Source organism: Nicotiana attenuata, unplaced genomic scaffold (assembly GCF_001879085.1).
Source record: "Nicotiana attenuata strain UT unplaced genomic scaffold, NIATTr2, whole genome shotgun sequence".
Classification (NCBI taxonomy): domain Eukaryota; kingdom Viridiplantae; phylum Streptophyta; class Magnoliopsida; order Solanales; family Solanaceae; genus Nicotiana; species Nicotiana attenuata.
The window spans coordinates 105335-128406 of record NW_017671229.1 but is presented as its reverse complement, the minus strand read 5'-3'; the positions used below and the strand labels follow the sequence as shown (position 1 = coordinate 128406).

General features: G+C 34.2%; 1 protein-coding gene across 1 annotated transcript; it reads left to right on the top strand.

Moving 5' to 3' along the window:
• The first annotated feature begins 16134 nt into the window (after positions 1–16134).
• On the top strand, positions 16135–18243 carry LOC109206849 (transcription factor bHLH93-like). Its single transcript, XM_019369711.1, has 4 exons — positions 16135–16805; positions 17066–17239; positions 17420–17587; positions 17991–18243. Exons 1-4 carry the CDS (start codon positions 16194–16196, stop codon positions 18075–18077), a joined length of 1041 nt encoding a protein of 346 aa, XP_019225256.1. The 5' UTR covers positions 16135–16193; the 3' UTR covers positions 18078–18243.
• Positions 18244–23072: the final 4829 nt, after the last annotated feature.

The window sequence follows — 23072 nt, the reverse complement described above, 5'->3', positions numbered from 1 at the left end:
AAACCACCATTCCACCAATACTCTAAACACCATAAGTGATACAAGACCATCCAGAATAGTCAAAACACCAAGTTACTTAAATGAATATGTGTACTGTCTTCCAAATCTAAAGAATAATACCTCACACACTGCCTTACTAAATTTTACCCCTTTAAACAATCAACATATCTGCTTTACTGCCTTAAATAACAATAGTCAGCATACGATGAGAAGTATTTCACATGATTCTGAATCAACTTCTTATGAGGAGGCAGCCTTAAACCCTGCATGGCAAGCTGCCATGACACAAGAGTTTGAGGCTTTATATGCTAACCATACATGGGACCTAGTGACACTGCCTGCAGGTAAGAAGGCCATAGGATGCAAACGGGTGTATAAAATCAACACAAAGCAGATGGGACTGTTGAGAGATTTAAGGCAAGACTTGTAGTAAAAGGATACACACAACAAGCATGTATAGATTATAATAAAACATTCTCTCCAGTTGTCAAGATGACAACTGTTAGGACCTTGATTAGTATAGCAGTTAAAAGAGGCTGGGATTTGTTTCAATTGGATGTAAACAACGCATTCTACATGGAGACTTACACGAAGAAGTGTACATGGAGGCACCACAGGGACTACAGATTGAGGTTCCTGGCCTGGTTTGCAAGTTGAACAAGTCCTTATATGGACTGAAGTAGGCAAGCAGGCAATGGTATGACAAACTAACTACAACTTTATGCACCAGGGGTTTCAGACATTCAGAAAATGATTATTCCTTGTTCTATAAAAAGAATGGGTTTTCAATTGTATTTGTGGCTGTTTATGTTGATGATGTGATCCTTACAGGCACAGATATAGAAGAAATTAAGGCACTGAAGTCTTTCCTCATGATCAGTTCAAAATCATGGATCTGGGGAAATTGCACTACTTCTTGGGACTGGAGGTGTTCTACAAAAACAATAGGGTTCTCATTTCACAAAGGAAAGTCACTGCAGATTTATTAAAAGAATATGACAGTCAATACACCACAGTCTCTTCTCCTCTAGATTGTACTCTCAAGTTGAAGGCAGAAGAGGGAACCTTACTGGCAGACCCTACTTATTATTGAAAATTAGTTGGGAAGCTCAATTTCCTTACCAATACAAGACTTGATATTGCTTATAGTGTACAACACTTAAGCCAGTTCATGCAAACACCTAGAGAGCCACACCTTAAGGCTGCTTTCTATGTCTTGAGGTATCTTAAGAATGAGCCATCCTTGGGCATTTTCCTCTCCAACGATCTAGATTGTACTGTAAAAGCCTATTGTGATTCAGATTGGGCTGCATGCCCTGATTCTAGACGATCAGTGAGTGAATATCTTGTCTTACTGGGGGAGAGTCCCGTTAGCTGGAAATCCAAGAAGCAGGAAACAGTCTCACTTTCCTCCGCAGAAGCAGAATACAGATCAATTAGGAAGGTGGTTGGAGAACCAGTTTGGCTCAAACGATTGCTAGAAGAGTTGACAGTACCTTGCCCACATCCTATACCAGTCTTCTGTGATAGTCAAGCTGCAGTTCACATGGCAAGAAACCCAGTGTTTCATGAACGAACCAAACATATAGAGGTAGATTGTCATTTTGTTCGCGACAAGTTGTATGATGGCCTTATCACCCTACATCACATCTCCACAGATGTTCAGCTAGAAGACATTCTTACCAAGGCCTTGACAGGCATCAAGCATACTTCTGTTCTCAACAAGTTGGCAGTGAGTTCCTCACCTCCAACTTGAGGGGTGGTATTGAGAGCATTAGTTGTATTTATATATAGTTGTATAGTCATATTCATAGTTAGTTACAAATTGAGAAGATTAGTAAGGGTATTCTTGTAATTAGCCAATAGTAGTTGTCATTATAATTTTCCTTTCTCTTACATGTATATATGGGATATACACGGAAGAATAAAGTCAGTTTTCCTTTTCCAAATATTCTTCTTCTAGAAGTCTCTACTGTTCTCTCTTCTTCTTCGTTTGAGCTCAACTGCCACAACAATGGTAGCTTGAGATTAGTTTTGATCTCTCAATTCTAACACACTGGTGTACCAACTACAGAAATGAGCGATCCTGTTACAGGTTGTTCAATGGTTGTCGCTCCATATAAGCCAACTGCAAAGCCAGCACCAGTTGTTTGGCCAGTGATTGGAGATTCGGGTACTGAAACATCTCCATTATGAACACTAGTAATGTCATGTATACTTGATCGTCTTCTATCCTTGTTCCTAGAGTTCAAACGCATGAAATATTTTTGCGCATGACTGGCCATTTGCGTAAGAGTTCTTGTCACAACAAAATTTCGGGAAATACTTAGCCAATCACCTTTCCCGTGCTTTTCCAAACCAAGAAGGAACAATCTGCGCATACCATAGATAAAGAAAATGAAGAAAAAGTCTGTCAATACTAAATTGAAAGGATGTTAAACTGTGTCTGACTGTCTGGAATGCAGAATATGCATCATCAATTATTTTCTCCATACTTATCACTGAAACCTTGATTGTTACAGCCAACAAAGTGAGAAGTCTAATTGCTACAAAATAAGATCCAGTTTCAGGAATTTTAAGAAGTATAACACTTATTTTAGGATGAAAAGATGAATCCAAGTAAACCATCATCTGATTAGGATTCTGAAAAAAGAGTGGCATAATAATTTCAAATTGCTCCATTCGACTAATACACCGCCACTGACATAGCAACACTCTCATGTCTTGTCCAAACAATTTCATACAATATATGCCAGTTCTATTCCAGTTAAGCAGGCATTCCATTTTGCAGCTATGCCTGACACAATAAGCTGCACTGTTTTGGAGCTATTTCTTAAGGTTAACTAGTTATCTGGTTTTTAAATCGTTTTTATTTCACTACTAGAAATTCGCCTAAAAGCGACCGCAAAAAGCGACCATAGTTGGCCGCTTTTAGGCTAAAAAGCGACCAAACGGACCTGGTAGCTATATTGATGGTCCCTTTTATTTGGGGACCAAAGTTGGTCGCTAATTAGCGACCAACTTTGGTCTCTAGGCTAAATGGACCAAATATTCAGGATTTTGACTATAGCGACCAACTTTGGTCGCTTTATTAATTTAATAATATAAATTTGGCGACCAAAGGTGGTCTCTAAATATAAAATATATATTTTTTTATTTATTATTAATCATTAAAAAGCGACCAACTTTGGTCTCTAATACAAATATTTATATTTTAAAATATGAACAATAGAGACCAAAGTTGGTCGCTAAATTCAAGAATTTAATTTATTTTTTAAAGATAAGCGACCAACTTTGGTCGCTATATTTCCAGAAATTGTATGTTTTTCATGGAATAGCGATCAAGTGTGGTCGCTTCTTTTGGAAATCTGGGTAAATAGCGACCAAGGTTGGTCGCTATTGCCCAGAAAATTATATTTTTAAAGTGAAAAGCGACCAAATAGAGACCAAAGTTGGTTGCTTTTCTTGGTATATTTTTGGTAGAAACTGCCTGTTTTGGCAGCTACACCACCTGCCAGCTTACCAAANGATTATGACCTGTCCCCAGTAGAGGTTTTAAACAAGTAAGACCTCTCTTTGGTGGTACAAGTGCTTCAAGTAGTGAAGGTTCATGTTCGTCCCAATGTCAACAGAACCATAATCAAATGATGAATGCGTTGAAGGCATGTATGATAATGAAAGAAGGGACAATACCTGAACAGTTTGCGGGATTCTTTGTTTCTCCTTCGACGGTTTCTCCTACAACTGTAAGTTAAAGTTCTTCAATTTTTTCTTACTTAAATTTGTCTGTTTGCAAAGATAGAGTGACTTAGGTTAGTACTATTTTGTAGAGCCTAGAGTTACTGCAATGTCAGATTTGGGCATGATTTTTTAAAATTAGGAGCATAATGCAATATAAAATTAACCTTTTATTTGGTCATGTTTATTAATTGCTAGTGATTATTGGATTTACTGACTTGTATACATTATCAATACTCTTTGACTTCTCCAACAAAGTATATCTGCACAAACATTTCTTTTCTCAGTCCAATAAAGAAAAGAAAGACTTCAATGTTAATCTAAATTTGAGTTTAAAGTACAAATGAAGCTTGAAGAGTTACACTTATTTACTTACAGTACTTAGTGAACCTAGAGTTCTTGCAATGTCTGATTCTTGCATGATTTTTATACTTTGCTTTTTCTTTTTATGCAGCCAAGTGATGCGGGCAGTGGACCCCTTTCGCCCTTGGACCCAAGAAGATCATGCGGTGATAGTAATTCTAGTGACGACCGTTGATTTCATTGTCAGATAATTAATTGTGACAATATATTTGTGTGGTTGGAGCGGATGCTAGAATGTTGAAGTGAATGTTTTGTGTTCAAATTTAATTTTTGAGTCTAATTATGCTACTTAATGTTGACAATTTAATTTTAAAGACTAATGATATTTTATGACAATATTTTATGGTTTTACGATATGTTATTGATTTCTCTTAACTTTAAAATATTTTTTCTTTGCTTTGATTATGATTTACACCTTAATTAGTGGATTTTTCATTAATATATGAATTAAAATAATTCCATGAATTGCCGAGGTTATGACTGCCAGGAGCTTTAAATATAAGCTAATAAAAAAAACTTTTAAAATTATTTTGCGGAGGTTTCAAACCGCCGCAATTCGTAATTGAAAATTATTTTAAGAAGTTTTAATTTTAGATTTGCAGGGGTCAACCGCCACAAATTAACCTCCACTACTTAGTTCTGGCGCGGTCAGCAAAAAACTGCCGCAAATTGATTGCGACGACTGTTATTGTGGGGGTTTTAACGACTGCCGTAACTACATATTGCGGGGGTTTCCAACCGCCACAAACCTTAAAAATAACCCCCGCAATTAAGCTATTTTTTTATAGTGTTAGAGTGACAGAAATTGGTGATGCAGTCCTTAGTCCCAAACTGACTTTACATAAAGTGTTGTTTGTTCCCAGTTTTAGGTTCAATTTGATCTCAGTTCATTGTCTAACATCATATCTTAAGTCGATTGTTCAATTTTCTGATTTGTCTTGTATTTTACAGGCCCCTTCAATGAAGAGGCCTCTGGAGATTGGTAGGGCAAGGAATGGTCTGTACTTCCTCTGCTCAAGATGTCAGTTCCTTGGTTCTACTACTGTCTCTACTCCTCTCATTTCAAATTCTGTTTCTGCTGGAAATTCAAGCGCTGCACAATCACACACATCACTCACTATAAATAATGACCATTTAGGAACATATCCTGCTGATCCCCTTTCACCATCATCATCTGTAAATGTTTCATCTTCAAGCAATAAGAAAGGGTCTTGTACATCTTCTTGTTCTACTAATGCTTCTGCATCCTTTTCCAATTTTTTATCTTATGGAAAATGTGTTGATTACTTGTGGCATAATAGATTAGGCCATGTGCCTTTTGTGAAAATGAGGGGAATATCCTCCCTACCTGTAAACTTTGCACCCAAACAACCATTCTTGTGTTCAATTTGCCCTATGGCCAGACAAACAAGATTGCCATTCCCTCAGAAAACTACTTCTTCCACAAAGGTTTTTGACCTCTTACACATAGATCTCTAGGGACCATACCACTCAGTGACCCATGATAATTACAAATATTTTCTTACAATAGTTGATGACTTCAGTAGGTCCACATGGACATATCTTCTAAGCTGTAAAAGCAACACTCTTCAAGTGCTGAAAATTTTTGTATACATGATNATATAGACACACACGCCCACTTCATAGTACTATTCATCCCTTGTATTACAAAAGTATTAACGACTTACATTTATATTATTTACATAGTAAATACAAAAGTGATTTTTAATTTTGACCATATAGAGACCAACTTTGGTCGCTAACTGTAAATGAATTTAATTTAGCGACCAAAGTTGGTCACTAACTGTACATGAATTTAATTTAGCGACCAAATTTGGTCACTAAATTTTAATCAGATTTATTTATATTTTATATAATATTTAAATTAATAATAAAAATTGTTAAATGTTAGAACTGGGTCCCACCTTGGCGACCAACGCTGGTCTCTATTTCATTAAGCGACCAACTTTGGTCGCTAAATTTTGAATTATATTTATTTATATTTTATAATTTTTTTTAAATAAATATATATTTATTAAAATATTATAACTGGGTCCCATGTTAGCGACCAATGTTGGTCACTATCAACTTATCCTTCAGTTAGCGACCAACTTTGGTCGCAAGTTTTAAATTATATATATTTATATTTCATAAGTTTTATAAAATAATAATAAAATTATTAAAATTTTTTATGTGGGTCCCACTTTAGCGACCAATATTGGTCGCTAATCTCAGTATATCTTTGACCAAGCAAGTCTGACTAGTCCAGTCAACAGTTTGACTAAATTTGCGGCCAAATAGCGACCAACTTTGGTCGCTAAAGTATTTCAAATATTTTTTTTTTATTTTCGGCAGTTTGGCGACCAACTTTGGTCGCTTTTCTTGACAGACCAAATTTGGTCGCTAATCTTTGATCGCTTTTTACAGGAATTCTAGTAGTGTTTGTTTCACGTAATAACTAATGTCATAGGCCTGCAGGTAGCTTGAATTAAAAGGAGAAAAAACTTTAGGGATTAGGGCAAGAAACATCACTCTACATTCTCTGTCTTATGCATAAACAGAAGTCTACATCATAGCATTCCAGACTTGAGAAAACCCATGATCCGGGAACATTTCCCTATATCGACAAGAGTATTTTCTAAATGTGACAGGATAGTGCTGTTCCCATAAAATGTCAAGCAAGAGCATATTCTTAAAACCTTACAAAGTACACCATCATGACAACAGTTGCTATGCTTCATATTTTTACTTATCAGTGGAAAATCGCGAGAGTTTGCACTAGAAGGAGCATAAACTAAGGTCGATAAACTGATATTACTGGAACATGAAGGGAAAAAAGAAACAGATAGCACCACTATCCCAAAGAATAAATCTTCAATTGTCGAAAAACCTTAAAGGTTATAGTTGTGCAAAGAGAGAGTTTTAATCATAAGATGTTTAAAATTCCCCTCTTCTGTTATCATTTCTAGCAAAGGATTATGGAGGTGCTGGTAGAATTCGGCCAACGTGAATTAGTAGGATAGTATTTTAAAAATGTATTAAAACAAACCCCTCAGCCCTAACAACAACAACATACCCAGTATTATCCCACACCGTTTGGGTCTGGGGAGGATAGTGTATATGCAGACCTTACTTCTACCTTGTGAGGATAGAGAGGCTGTTTCCCTCAGCCCTATGTAGCTATTAACAGAAACCATGTGGAGATGCCCACACGGAAGCAAGAAGACTTCTGCTCAAGCTTGGCAAAGCCATATATGCAAAATGGTTGTGGTAATCTATATCTATATATATATTAAAGCAAAGAAGTTTGCCTTAAATATATGCCAAATGTCAAATTATTATAATACCAATTGGCAACATATTTAAATGACAAGTGGAAAGTAAATATATTAAGACTTATCAATTTCCTATAAAGATGCATATGTCATATAGAATTCTATAATTATGGCCAAAAAAAAAAACAAGACAAATCCATCGACATTTATGGATATAAAAAGCTATAGGAATTACTTTAACAAAAAGGAAGATGAAACAAATCCATCGACATTTATGGATATAAAAAGCTATAGAAATTACTTTAACAAAAAGGAAGATGAAATAAATAAAGCTATATGAACTGTTAAAAAAAGGAAAAGAGTAAATTGCTCTTTCTTACATTAAATAACGATAATTTAAAATAAAATGAAAATCCAATATTCTGTACTAAAAACAAGGATATATATTATATATTATAATAGGGTTTTTGGTGAGACTCAAAATGACCCAATATTCGGTCACCAGCATACATTATGCCTCAAAATCTGGAGAAGCACCAATTACGCCTTATCATCTTCGATCTATTCTGTCCGAAATTCCCCATTTTCTTCGCTTCATCTACGCCGAAAAATATTGAGGGAATCTTGATCTCCCTATACAAATTAGGAATTTCAATTAGCTTAACCCTAACCCGAAAAATAAGATCCCTAATTTTGTTGGATTTGGATACAGAGGGAGAAATAGAGACATTCAAATGTGAAATTAGTCCATCGCAAGGNTGCTAACCATACATGGGACCTAGTGACACTGCCTGCAGGTAAGAAGGCTATAGGATGCAAATAGGGTGTAGTAAAATCAAACACAAAGCAAATGGGACTGTTGAGAGATTTAAAGCAAGACTTGTAGTAAAAGGATACACACAACAAGCAGGTATAGATTATAATGAAACATTCTCTCCAGTTGTCAAGATGACAACTGTTAGGACCTTGATTAGTATAGAAGTTAAAAGAGGCTGGGATTTGTTTCAATTGGATGTAAACAACGCATTCCTACATGGAGATTTACATGAAGAAGTGTACATGGAGGCACCACAGGGACTGCAGATTGAGGTTCCTGGCCTGGTTTGCAAGTTGAACAAGTCCTTATATGGACTGAAGCATGTAAGCAGGCAATGGTATGACAAGCTAACTACAACATTATGCACCAGGGGTTTCAGACATTCAGAAAATGATTATTCCTTGTTCTATAAAAAGAATGGGTTTTCAATTGTATTTGTGGCTGTTTATGTTGATGATGTGATTCTTACAGGCACAGATGTAGAAGAAATTAAGGCACTAAAGTCTTTCCTCCATGATCAGTTCAAAATCAAGGATCTGGGGAAATTGCACTACTTCCTGGGACGGGAGGTGTTCTACAAAAACAATGGGGTTCTCATTTCACAAAGGAAATTCACTGCAGATTTATTGAAAGAATATGACAGTCAATACACCACAGTCTTTTCTCCTCTAGATTGTACTCTCAAGTTGAAGGCAGAAGAGGGAACCTTACTGGCAGACCCTACTTATTACAGAAAATTAGTTGGGAAGCTCAATTTCCTTACCAATACAAGACTTGATATTGCTTATAGTGTACAACACTTGAGCCAGTTCATGCAAACACCTAGAGAGCCACACCTTAAGGCTGCTTTCCATGTCTTGAGGTATCTTAAGAATGATCCATCCTTGGGCATTTTCCTCTCCAAAGATCCAGATTGTACTGTAAAAGCCTATTGTGATTCAGACTGGGCTGCATGCCCTGATTCTAGACGATCAGTGAGTGGATATCTTGTCTTACTGGGGGAGAGTCCCATTAGCTGAAAATCCAAGAAGCAGGAAACACTCTCACTTTCCTCCACAGAAGCAGAATACAGATCAATTAGGAAGATGGTTGGAGAACTAGTCTGGCTCAAACGATTGCTAGAAGAGTTGACAGTACCTTGCCCACATCCTATACCAGTCTTCTGTGATAGTCAAGCTGCAGTTCACATGGCAAGAAACCCAGTGTTTCATGAACGAACCAAGCATATAGAGGTAGATTGTCATTTTGTCCGCGACAAGTTGTATGATGGCCTCATCACCCTACATCACATCTCCACAGATGTTCAGCTAGCAGACATTCTTACCAAGACCTTGACAGGCATCAAGCATACTTTTGTTCTCAACAAGTTGGCAGTGAGTTCCTCACCTCCAACTTGAGGGGGGTATTGAGAGCATCAGTTGTATTTATATATATAGTTGTATAGTCATATTCATAGTTAGTTACAAATTGAGTAGATTAGTAAGGGTATTCTTGTAATTAGCCAATAGTAGTTGTCATTATAATTTTCCTTTCTCTTACATGTATATATGGGATATACACTGAAGAATAAAGTCAGTTTTCCTTTTCCAAATATTCTTCTTCTAGAAGTCTCTACTGTTCTCTCTTCTTCTTCTTCGTTTGAGCTCAACTGCCACAACAATGGCAGCTTGAGATTAGTTTTGATCTCTCAATTCTAACAAAGGAATTGAAGACTGTTAAAAAATAAGGGAAGCAAACAGGTAACGTTTGAGAAAAAAAAGGATATAATACCTTCTGTTTTTAATTAATTGGTACAGGCAACGTAAGAATTTCTGCTATTTATAGATTGGCAGGTAAAAGAATTTCTGGTCGAGTGAGTTTTAATTTATTCCTGCGACTATTAATTATTATGATCGTCGAATCTTCTGATTTGTTTCCAACAAGAATAGAGTAAAAGAAAAAAGAGAACATGGATAGTATTGTTGACTCTTTTGAGGAAAACCCGGTACATATTATTATGTTGATAAGACCAAAGCAATACGTCTTTTTTTATTCTCAACAATCATGAAAAAGGAAATATTCTCATATCATAGATGCAGTACAGAATCCTCATGCTGGAATATTAGTAACGTTTCTTGTAAATTCTTCTCCAATTACATCAACAAAAGATGCAAATCTGCAGCAATTGATTCTTTAACTACGTATAAATATTCCACGTACTTGTACTTGTTCATACCTACTCCGTATATTGCATTTCACAAAAGCTTGTGTTATATATCCGAATGATCTTTTATCGTCAGTGTCGTTTGCACTTTTCAGAATTGACGTAAAAAATGATGAGAGAAGAACGTGTAAGCAAAGAAGAGAGGACACGAAGGAGTGCATGTGGCTACGACCATCGTGAATTAATAATCAGGATTTGAAATTTATGGGATCAGAATTCCAAACCTTTTAAGTTAGTGAGTTATAAATCAATAACTAATACATATTAAATTAATTTTTAAAATAAATATAAGGTTTGAACTAAAGTTACAATATCTTAAAGGCTACCTCTACCCTGGACTTGTTGTTCCGAAAACCGAAAAAGTAATTTAAGAGCTTAAGTTCTAGTATAAACTAACTGTAAAATAATATACACAATTGAATCAATAAAAACTATAAACGCCAAAAGAGAATAACCAACCTACTACATCTGATTAACATTAATTACTGTACAGAACAGTTTGAATATTTTTAAATTGTAAATTAATCAATATTAAAATTAACATAACGTAAATAAGTAGTACATGAACTTGGGTTTAGTTTTGAGCCCTCATCTCTCTCTATCGTACATCAATTATAAAATGGCCTGGTGTACTAGGAAAAGAAACATCATAGACTACCGGTTTTGCTCCCAAAATATTGTGTGCCGTTTCCCCCCCTTACCACTTCACGTCACTTTTATTTTTTTTATTTTTTGTGGGAACGTATTTATGTTTGCAATGTTATCTTCTAAGAATTCCATTTTCCATGCCCTTTCTTCTGTGGAAATTAATGAAACAAGAAAAACATATATGGTTTAGAGAGGAAAAGCAAAACCACTGCACAAATGTAGGGTGAGAGATTGGAATGGAGGCCGTGGTTTTTACCAATATATTTGTGGAAATGGGAAAATTGGGAAGGATTCCTCTTTCACATTTCACCCAATTGTCGGTTGCCCATTCTCATGTCTTGTAGTCTTGTCGTTATTATGAGCATTAATTAATTTCATTCTACTCAAATTAGGCGAATTTTTTTTTTGGTCGGCAAAGGTTATTTGGATAGATATTTCTTCTTTAGAAATAGAAAGCATTTGAATCACATAAGACCAGAGAAGAGCCATGAGTAACATGCCATGTCTCCACTCAAAAAGGCTATCGGCGCTATATTAACATAAGGTATTCTAAGAAAGATTAGTGATCTGTGTTAAGTGTTTACACTACTATAGTGTAAATTTTTTGACATTGTTAATGTATTACTAATCATTATGCAACCTACTCGACGAAACACCCACTCCTTGGCCCTGCATTATGTACATTTTTTATACATGCTATGCTACTACAAGTTTGTAGATTCTATAAATCTAAGTGACTGTTTTTTGAAGTTACGCATTTTGATTAGTCCAAGTTTTCTACAAAAAGTCAGTTTTAGCTCATTCATTACGGAAGATATCTATCAGTTTATGACTAAACGACGATTTTGACAGTTGTTAGGCATATTGCTTTAAATTGACTCAGGGTTGAAATCCAACGCTTACTATACCTAGTGGAGTAAATGATTATCATAATTTTGTTAATTAATGAGTAAAACAAGAATTTATATTGTGTAGTCATATCCAGAACGGTGGCAGATTTGTCCTAAGATTGATACCTCTTTGTCCAAAAATTACACTCCCTAATTATGTATATTTTTATATATATAGTACATATTATATATTGAATCTTATTTTGGTTTTTTCGAATGTTTAGTTTGTTACATTTTGATTCTTTATAGTGAAAATCTTGACTCCTTTATTAATCCAAAACCGTAACTTATGAAATAATTCCCAATTCCTACATTCAGCTTGGATGGTAGCGCTACTTAATTCTTAGCCATAAATTCCAATATGGTATTAATTTGATCGAATACATAGTTTAACATATTGATTTGTGTCGTAAATTAGTTGTGCAGAATTTAGTTAGTAATATAGTATAGTGGTGGCAAAATGGTTAAAAGAAAATAGTTAATCACCCATATTATTTACTAAACAATGGGTTGGATAACTAATGAGTTTAACTTTTATATTTAAAAACTCAATTAAGCGTTCTCAAGTTTGGAAGACTAAGAATTCTCCTAAAAGTAATTATATTCATGAAATCATTAATAATATGGTAACCCATATTATCGGATGATTAACTTTTTTTTTATCCGTATTAAATATATAATCGGATCGAATAATTTATTTATTTTTTTATTGTCCGTTTTTGACCCGTATCGTATTCGATCCGACCTGTCCGTTTGCCATTCCTAATATAATGCATGTTGTTAATTTAATTGGTCGTATTATGGAGTATTTATGTAATAGCAAAAGAAAACATTAATTGAAAAGTTAAAACTTTTTGTTAGTGAATGAGGGTAATTGCTAACTTTTGGCACATAAGGAAAATCCACAGCCTGACTTGCATGTGCTTGCCTAGTAGTTATCTATTTGCCTTTTGGGACTATATTCACGTGATGTTGCCTATGATGCTCTTCTTGTTTTGTGTGCTTTCGTCCTAATCTCAACCTTTGTGTTCTGCAGCCTAGCTAACATCATAAACCTCTGTGTTCTTTAACTTGGCTACCGCATTATGTAGATGGCACTTTCAACTCTTTCTATTTTAGATGAATTAGTTTGATTCGACACAAAATTTAGAGAAAAAAAATTTAAAATTTATGATTTTAAAAGCTTAATGGGTAAAAGTTTGATGGGACTATGATATTTTTGTTGTTATAAAACCTTTTCAACAACAAGAATAATCTAGTGAAATCCACAAATGTAGTCTGAGGAGGGTAGTGTGTACGGAGATCTCACCCCTACTCCGGAGAAGTAGAGAGGCTGTTTCCGATAGATGTTATAAAACCTTCTTATTAAGAACAAAATAGGTAAAATGAAGAATTTAAAGTTGAATTATTTCCAATTGTAAAAATATATCATTATTTTGAAACTGACTAATAAGAAAATTGTGTCATCTGAATTGAAACAGAGGGAGTATTAAATAAATTCCCTGTTTATTAAGCTAATAATTTTCATTTAGGTTAGCTAATGAAGGGAGAACCTTTATTATTATCAGTAGAAAAATGACATTGTGACATAGCTAGGTTCTTTCGATCATAAGACCGAAGTTTCAGTTGCAAAAATAATGTGGAACAACATGATTAGGAGGGTGTTTGAATTGGCTTATAAAAAGTAGTTTTTAACCTAAAAGCAAAAAGCCATAAGTTGGTAATACCCAACTTTTTGCTTGTTTTTGTACTTTTTATGCCTAAAAATAGGTGCTTTTAAGCACTTTTTATCATTGCCAAACACCACACAAACTAAAAAAGGGCTTAAAAGCCAATAAACACTTAAAATAAGCCAATCCAAACACCCCTTAGTGCATTGACACTTGTTTTGCACATTGCTATTGGTAACATTATAATGGAAAATATTTAAAAAATAACCCTTATATTTCTAAGACTCAGCTTCAATGGACAAATACTTGTGTATTCACATGTCAAGTTGGTGCTAAAAAAAGCAAGTGTTGCTTGCATTATGCAAAGAGTTTTCCAGATATAATTGAAAAGGAAAGAAAAAGGCATTAGTGTTTGTCACCAACCAGAAATCAGCAAAAAGTTACTCCTAATAAGCGTAGAATAGGGGAACCAAAAATATGCAAATTAGAAACTTTGGCAGGGTTATATAGATGATGCTAGCGAGAGGTCGTAGTATTATCTTTTTCGATTCAGACAGGCTGGTGGGTCAAACATTTCAGAAGATGGGGGATTTAAATATGATTTCTGTCTGATTACAGATTTTGGTGAAAATGACCTTAAAACTACTAAACCTTACAGTGAACAGACTTCAGAGAACGAGATATAAGTATATTTTTATGGGAAAGGAAAAAGGACAAAAAGGGGCTCTCCTAATGCATTGCACGAGAAAATAGAAAAAAGGTCAGATTCCGTTCTAATCTTTTGCTCAAGGTGACATTAACTCGAAACAAAAATATCTAAATGTACAACAATATATTATAAACAGGCGCCATTTAACATTGTATATGACATCTTTTTACTTCAAAGATGACAGTTTTCTATATTTTAATAGTATACTTTTTGCTATTTTTTTAAAAACTTCTTATTCAATCAAATATGCTATCTTGGTGAAGGAATTTCACTTGAAAGGACAATTAACAAGTTCTTAGGATACTTATCGTATGTGCTAACACACTATTGTCGTATAATGTGTTAGGTGTTTGTCCAGATTTTTTTGTCGTAATTGGTTTTTCTATCTCATGAAGGAGAGGACAACATATTTACCATAATTGGATTTTTCTTTTTTTTTTTTTAGAAAAAAAAAATTCTTTCATATTTGGCTAGTTCCTTTTTTTTTGTAGGAAAATGTTTGGAGTTCTATAAATTGAATATCCGTCCTTCTCATTCAGTAGCATCCACAATGTAGCCATATGGGGTTTGAGAGTCGCGTTTAGGTGGAGAACTTTACGGGACAAGTGTTAGTGTGTCACTTGTGTTTGCCTCTTCGTGAGGTTGTTCCCTCGATATTTTGTACTCTCTTTTATTATAGTGGATTGCTCATCTCCGTTGTGGACGTAGGTCAGTTGGCCGAACCACGTTAAATGTTTATGTCTCTGTGGTATATTTCTCTTTTGTTGTGTGATTTATCGTCGTTCAAATGTTGCTTTACTAGCTTCCGCATGACACCTGATTTTTTCGGTCCTAACAAGTGGTATTAGAGCGAGGTTCAAGACAGGTTCATCTTGGCGGGTTCAGTTCTAGAAGCAACCTATTTGACGATAATCGTGATTTTTGTCTGAGAAATTTGACCGATGTGCTACTCACATTGAGACAAACTTTGTGGTGGAGATTTGGAGATGCGACATGTTAAAGGCTATGTGAAGAAGGTGGATCTAGTTTATTTTGTTAGAAAATTCAGGCCAAGGGGGAGAATTGTTAGGTGTTTGTCCAGATTTTCTTGCCATAATTGGTTTTCCTATCTCATGAAGGAAATGACAGCATATTTACCATAATTGAGTTTTCCTTTTCCTAGAAGGAAAATATAATTCTTTCATATTTGGCTAGTTCCTTTTTTTGTAGGAAAATATTTGGAGTTCTATAAATTGAATATCCGTCCTTCTCATTCAGTAGCATCCACAATGTAGCCATATGGGATTTGAGAGTCGTATTTAGGGGGGAACTTCACGAGACAAGTATTAGTGTGTCACTTGTATTTGCCTCTTTGTGAGGTTTTTCTCTCGATATTTTGTATTCTCTTTTATTATAGTGAATTGTTCGTCTCCGTTGTGGACGTAGGTCATTTGACCAAACCACGTTAAACATTTATGTCTCTTTTGGTATATTTCTCTTTTGTTGTGTGATTTATCGTCGTTCAAATATTATTTTACTAGTCTCTGCATGACACCTGATTTTTTCGATCCTACCATAAAGAAGATACTTTATGTATATATATATGAGTTATTGAATTCTCTTGATCCATGTTTATATCTTGGACGCAACATCTTTATATATATTTTGTTGGATCCTCATAATAAAAATGTTGATCCAATCATCGCAATCAAACACACTAGCTATATAAAATAAAATGGATGGAATAATATTAGTATTAAGATAGGATGACTAATCTAAAATATATATACTAATACTATTATTTGTCTATATATAATCCTTCTCTAGATGCGACATCACGTTCTTATAACCCGTCCTTCCCTCTTTTCACTTTTTTGACGTTTGAGAGAGAGAAGAGAAAGATGGAGCTCACTCAACAGGATTTTTTAGAGGAATTGCTGGCTCCGAGGATAGAAAGTTGGAATAGTTTTACAAGTGGAGTGAAGGAATTCTTCCCAAATGCATGGAACTTTGAATCATCCTGCAGCTTCTATCAACAAAACCCAGAATTTATAGCCCAAAACTCTTCCCTTTTAGAGCTCATCTCTCCTGTAGAATCCAACTTTCCATGTCCTTCTTTCACTCCCCAAGAATCTTACCCTTTTCTTGATGCTTTTATTACAGCCCCAGCTGAAGTTGATTCAACTAATTATATTCAAGAAGAGTACAGTAATAGAGTCATAGTGGAGGAAGGAGAAGGAGTTGGCCTTATTTCTACTGATTTTCATGGCCATATTGGTCCGCGAGAAGATTCGAGTTGTTTTAGTAACAAGGTCAAAATGGAAGAAGCAACTTCAAGAATTAATAATATAGGTCATGTTCCTAATAATATGGGAGAAAAAAAGAGTAGTACTACTAAAATTAAGAAAGTTGAGGGGCAGCCCTCTAAAAATCTAATGGCAGAAAGGAGGAGAAGAAAACGACTCAATGACCGTCTCTCCATGCTTAGATCCATTGTTCCCAAAATAAGCAAGGTGAATCATCCATCACCCTTAGATTCTCTTCACTTAAATTATATACACTGATAGTGTAAATTTTATTTATAAATTTTAAAATATATGATAACAGATCAGTTACCATTTTTATATAATTATTTATTAACCTTTAATTATCAAGAAATTTACAAGTAATTATCACCTAATAATTGACATTGTGTAAAAAAAATTAATGTATAGAAATTTTCTCGTTGTAGCGTAGATGTGCTGGTTGAATAAATTCATATATTTTTTATCAGATGGACAGAACATCCATACTTGGAGATACAATTGATTACATGAAGGAGCTCATAGATAAAATTCACAGGTTGCATGAAGATGATGAAATGGAAGACGAAACTAAGGATAGAAAATTACTGGGAAATTACAAAGAGCTAAAGGCTAATGAAGCACTCGTCAGAAACCCTCCAAAGGTACAAATTTTATCTTAATAATTATCTCGAATAGTATTCGTCCATACTTTTAATATATTACAATATATCTTGTTTGGAAAAATCGTCTCTTTCTAGAGGGAGGAATTAATATTTTTTAATATTAGGATAAGAGAAAAATCGTCGTCTCTTTAAAAAAAAAATACTACTACTGTATTACAGTTTGATGTAGAAAGGAGAAATGAGGAGACGAGGATAGAGATATGTTGCGCAGGGAAGCCTGGACTAGTGTTATCCACAGTAAGCACAATAGAAGCATTAGGTCTTGATGTGCAACAATGTGTTGTCAGCTGTTTCAGTGACTTTTCCATGCGAGCTTCTTGTTCCGAGGTAACACATCTACGTACTTTCACCATTATTCTTCCTCAATTACGGACTACTAATAATTTTCTTGGTAAATTCTGGTGGTATTATGCCCTAATTATCATTTTGATCCTCAATTAACCTGTTCGAGCACTTCAATATTCAATACTAGTATTTCAAATATATATTGAACTTTAATATTTGAATATGAAGTGGTATATTGGTGGTGTGTATTCAAGTGAAATAATGTTTTCCACTCATATATTGTATTTTCAACTATCAAAAACCTGTTTTTCAAGTGAATATTTACGTCCAGATTAAACTTAATCCCACAATTTCTTTTCGAATACTTTTTTCCAAGTCCATCTAAAGTACTTATCCAAAGGCCTATTAAATATATTATTGGTCTATTTCGTCGTTTATTATTTAGGCAACGGAGCATCGAACGATTTTGAGGTCTGAAGACGTCAAGCAAGCTTTGTTCAAAACTGCAGGTTATGGAGGAAGATGTCTCTAGACTCTAGGGGATGATATTTATAGACACCCAGCTCGAAGAAAGTCAAAGAGATTTTGTATGTTCAATGAGTAAAGCAATTTAATAAATGTTAATGATCATTCTCCAATTAAGCTCCCTTTATTCATTTATTTCTTCTGCAATGCCACATCCTTAAAATGATTTTTTTTCTTTCCGTAAACAGCTGCATTATATTATTTCATATAATGTCTCAAATGTTTAAAAGATGTTGCATTATTTATGACCCAACTTCGTAAAATAGTATCCCAAGTCATCCTTAAGTAAAAGCGAAATACAAATTTTGCTAAGATTATGCGCATTATCTTATTTTACTCCCTCCGGTCCATTTTAATTCATTTTTGGCTGTTTTTACACATATTAGGGAATTCATATTTTAGCATTATGTAATAATGAAATTGACCATATTAACCTTAATTTGTTCCTTGGAAATATAACAAAACTCCTAGGCTCTTTACTCCAAAGACAACTTTGAAAAAAAGAAGTTAACTCTTTCTTGATATTTGAAAAAATCAAATATTGTGGACCATAAAATAAAGGCCAAAAAATCAATTAACACTAATAAAAATTCGGTAATTACCGACTAAAAAAATCGACCAACTTTGGTCGGTTATGGCCGATTACCGACCAAAACGCGGCCAAACACGCGTGATCGTTATTTTGATGGTCGTTTTAATATATCGACCAACGTTGGTCGGTATACTAAAACGACCATTTGAAGAATTTTAATGACTTACCGACCAACTTTGGTCGGAAACATATTTTATTAATTTAATTTTACAGACCAAAGGTCGGTGTATGTAATTTATGTTTTTTTTATTTATTATTAAATTTAAAAAGTTACCGACCAACATTGGTCGGTAAAAGAAAACATATATTTTTTTTTAAAAATTAAAATTTAACAATACCGTCCAAAGTTGGTCGGTGGTGTTGAATTCTAGGAATTACTTGTTCATTAACTGATCAACTTTGGTCGGTTCTTCACAATTATTTTTTTTAATGAATACCGACCAACTTTGGTCGGTAATTTGCAGTAATTTTTTTTATTAAAACCCACCAACTTTGGTCGGTTTTCTAGGTATAATTTTGACAGAAAATGCCTGTTTTGGTAGCTACACCACCTGCCAGCATATACCAATACAACAACAACAGCAGAACAACAACAACAACAACAACAACAACAAAAAATTAAAGTTCAATTGAACATAACAATCCAAAATCCAAGTTAAAACTAATTACAACAAGTTCAAAACTGGTTCTATTTGTCTAGTGTAAAGTATATAAAAGTCAAGGGGTGTTTTGTACAGCATCATTATTACCGTCTGATGAACTGTCATCTACAAGACGGTATAGAGAAGGGTCTTGTGGAGGACGGGAAGAACGACCACGGGGAGGACGGGAGGAACGATCACGAGCAGGACGGGAGGAACGATCACGTGAGGTCGAACCTCTGGCAATGACTCACGAGACCGGGGCAACGGAAAAGCTCCAGTAGATAGGAGAGTTCTGATCTGAGCTTGCATGCCAAGGAATTGAGCATCTCTAACCCTTTCTCTTTTCTTGACCGCTTCTAGCTCGAATGTGAGCTTTGTCACAGTCTCCCGCATAGCGGAGAGGCTCTCCCCATTAAGTTGCCCGCCTTGCGAGGAAGTCCCTATCCCTTGCATTCCACACTTATAGCGATGAAACTTTTTAGTAGGAAGCCCGTATACCTTCCCCCATTTTAGACCGCCAACAGACTCCAATCATATTCTTTCAGCATCCTCGTCCGAAGGTTGGGTTGGCTCGCTCGATTCACCAGCTGGTGGATGACCGCGAATGAATTCCTCCACGTTACTTTGGTAGCGACCCTATACGAAAATTAAATTGAATTAGTATTTCAAAATTTATATAAAAATAAATTATAATACTTAAAGAAAAGTGTAAGCTTACATATGAAATGGAGGCCTGGTCCTCGACCCACCTTTCTTGATCCGTCTCTTTCTTATTCTTTACAATGTGCATCTCCTTGAATAGCTCATCATGGCTCATTGGACGCCCCAACTTCTTTTCCTGAAAACAAATTAATTTTGAATCAAGATTTGTATTCTCCACCGACCTACTACTTTCACCAACAACCATGTTATGAAATATCCCACGGCTACCATCGATCTCTCCATGATTAGTCCACACAAAGTAATTCTCTATAAACCCCTTCCTATAAAGATGAAGCTTAACTTCCTCCGGTTTTTTAAACTTCACACAATCGCACTTGACACAATGGCACATAATTACTCCTTCACTTTGGTATGGTGGAAGTGACATTGCATGTCTAATAAAGTCATCAACCCCTTCTACAAAATTCTCCCACAATCCCCGCCGATTAGGATAATTCCTATTGTACATCCAAGTACGATGTTCCATCTATACAAATAAAATAAGAACAAATGAATTTATTCTACAATTATAAATTAATTAAATCTTTTTTAGTTAATTCAAGATAACTATTTTTTCCTAATTACACCAAAAATTAAATTATATTAAATATAAAGTAAAAGTTCAATTTATATCTTACGAGTTTAAACATAAACTAAAAGTTCAATTTATATCCTAAAAATTTAACTCATACCCAAAAGGTTCAATTTATATCCTACAAGTTCAATTCATATCTTAAAACTTTAATTCACAAGAACAAAACCTAAAAACTAAAAGTTCAATTCATATCCTACGAGTTTAAACATAAATAAAAGTTCAATTTATATCTTACGAGTTTAACATAAACTAAAAGTTCAATTTATATCCTAAAAATTCAACTCATACCTAAAAGGTTCAATTTATATCCTACAAGTTCAATTCATATCTTAAAAGTTCAATTCACAAGAACAAAACCTAAAAACTAAAAGTTCAATTCATATCCTACGAGTTTAAACAGAAACTAAAAGTTCAATTTATATCTTACGTGTTTAAACATAAACTAAAAGTTAGGATTATATCCTAAAAATTCAACCCATACCCTAAAAGTTCGATTCACAAGAATGAATCCTAAACCCTATATTCTAACTAAACTATTCAAGACAATACAAAGTTAATAATTCAATTCTAACTAAACTATTCAAGACAATACAAACTCAAACATTCAATTTATACCATATGTAATCAATTCAATTAAAACAAGACCTAAACCCTAGATTTCTATAAAATACAATATTAAATAATCAATTGAAACTAATTCAAAGCTAATAAACAAAACATTAGATTTATACACAAAAGATATAAGTTGTAATTCAAACCTAGAATTTTTAGGAGGTGGAGAAGGAGAGACGAGACAGTGGCAGTGGCAGCGGCAGCGGCGACGGCAGCTGAGCGGTGGCGACGCGGGGTGGGGAATGGGATTTGTCTCAGGGAAATAGAGAGGGAGAGGGGAAGGTATTGAGTGGGAGTTTAAGGAATTTTGAGAAGAGAGATATGAAAAAATGGGGGGAATCCCGTATACTTCAGGTCTGTTTTTAGACTTACCGACCAACGTTGGTCAGTATTTTGGTCGGTACATTAAGTGTTGACCGTTTAACCAAATACCGACCAACGTTGGTCGGTTACCGTTTTTTAAAAAATGTTTTTTTTTGTTTTTATTTTTTAAAATATTATAAGCTATAAAAAAATTATTATTAACTATAAATAAATTTATTTTATTTAACTATACATTATAAATAATTATAAACAATAAGCATAATCTTTACACAAAATTATATTACTAGGTAATTACTTTTAATAGATTATAATAGCATCTATCTAATTAAATTTTCTAAGTTATATTTAAGTATATGAGTAAAATCACACAAACACGTATACACTATATTGTAATTGATGATCAGTCTTATACATTACTACATACGAATAATTTATCAATTGATAAATCGATATAATGCTATTCTATTTTAGGTCGAGACGTTTTATTTTTTATATTAACCGATATAGGTCAAAATATTTTATTTTTAATATTCATCGATGCATCTAAATAAGTTATAAGTCAATGAATCAATTTACAAATAGATATATTTGATAATAAATTATATATACTAACTAGGATCTTCACAAGTGATCTATCACTAAAAGAACCCGACCTTGTGTTCCTAGCGCTTCGTGTTCTTATATATATACGGCTATACCTATACACACACACACACACACACAACACTCCATTGTAATACTTTAACTATGTATATAACTTGTTATAGTATATGTTAGTGTGTGCATATATATAACACACACACTCCGTTGTGCTACTTTAACTACATATATAGCATGTCATAGTATATGTTAGTGTATTCATTATTTGTATATTAAAAAGTGTTAATGGATTACATTTATATTATTTAGATAGTAAATATAAAAGTGATTCATACTTTTGACCAATGTTGACCAAATAACCGACCAACTTTGGTCGGTTATTTTCCAGAAACTAAAATATACCGACCAAAGTTGGTCGGTAAATGCTTCCCCTGCATTAACCGATCAACGTTGGACGGTAAATTTAAATAAATTTTTTTTAAAAATTTTATAAAACATTTTAAATAATAATATAACTATTAAAATTTTAAAAATTGGGTCCACATTACCGACCAAAGTTGGTCGGTATTTTTTTAAAAATAAATGTAAAATATTTTTTTCCCAGTTTCCGTCCAAGCTAGACGGTTTTTGGTCGCTTTTTTGGCCGAACAACGTTGGTCGAAAAAATTTGATCGATTTTTTTTCCGTATTTCTAGTAGTGCAAAGTGGATCGGAGGAAGTATTTTTCTAAATTTCTTATTCAATAGAGTATATTTTAATAAACTTAACTTATATAAATAAATATATAAAAAGTTGGGATCTTTATCCCAAATAGCCNATCATGTTCCTGATTCGCTCAGTGGGAGAGCTGACCTAGCATCGGTGTGCCTACTCGCCACCCTAAGGGGGAGAGAAGTAGCCACCACCATAAATGACCAGATACAGGATCTACTC

Excerpts from the sequence above, each read along its gene's own strand:
- LOC109206849 (XM_019369711.1), top strand. The coding sequence starts at position 16,194 with ATGGAGCTCACTCAACAGGATTTTTTAGAGGAATTGCTGGCTCCGAGG. Across the intron at positions 17,240-17,419 it reads TCGTCAGAAACCCTCCAAAG|TTTGATGTAGAAAGGAGAAA; the intron begins GTACAAATTTTA and ends ACTGTATTACAG. Across the intron at positions 17,588-17,990 it reads TGCGAGCTTCTTGTTCCGAG|GCAACGGAGCATCGAACGAT; the intron begins GTAACACATCTA and ends TTTATTATTTAG.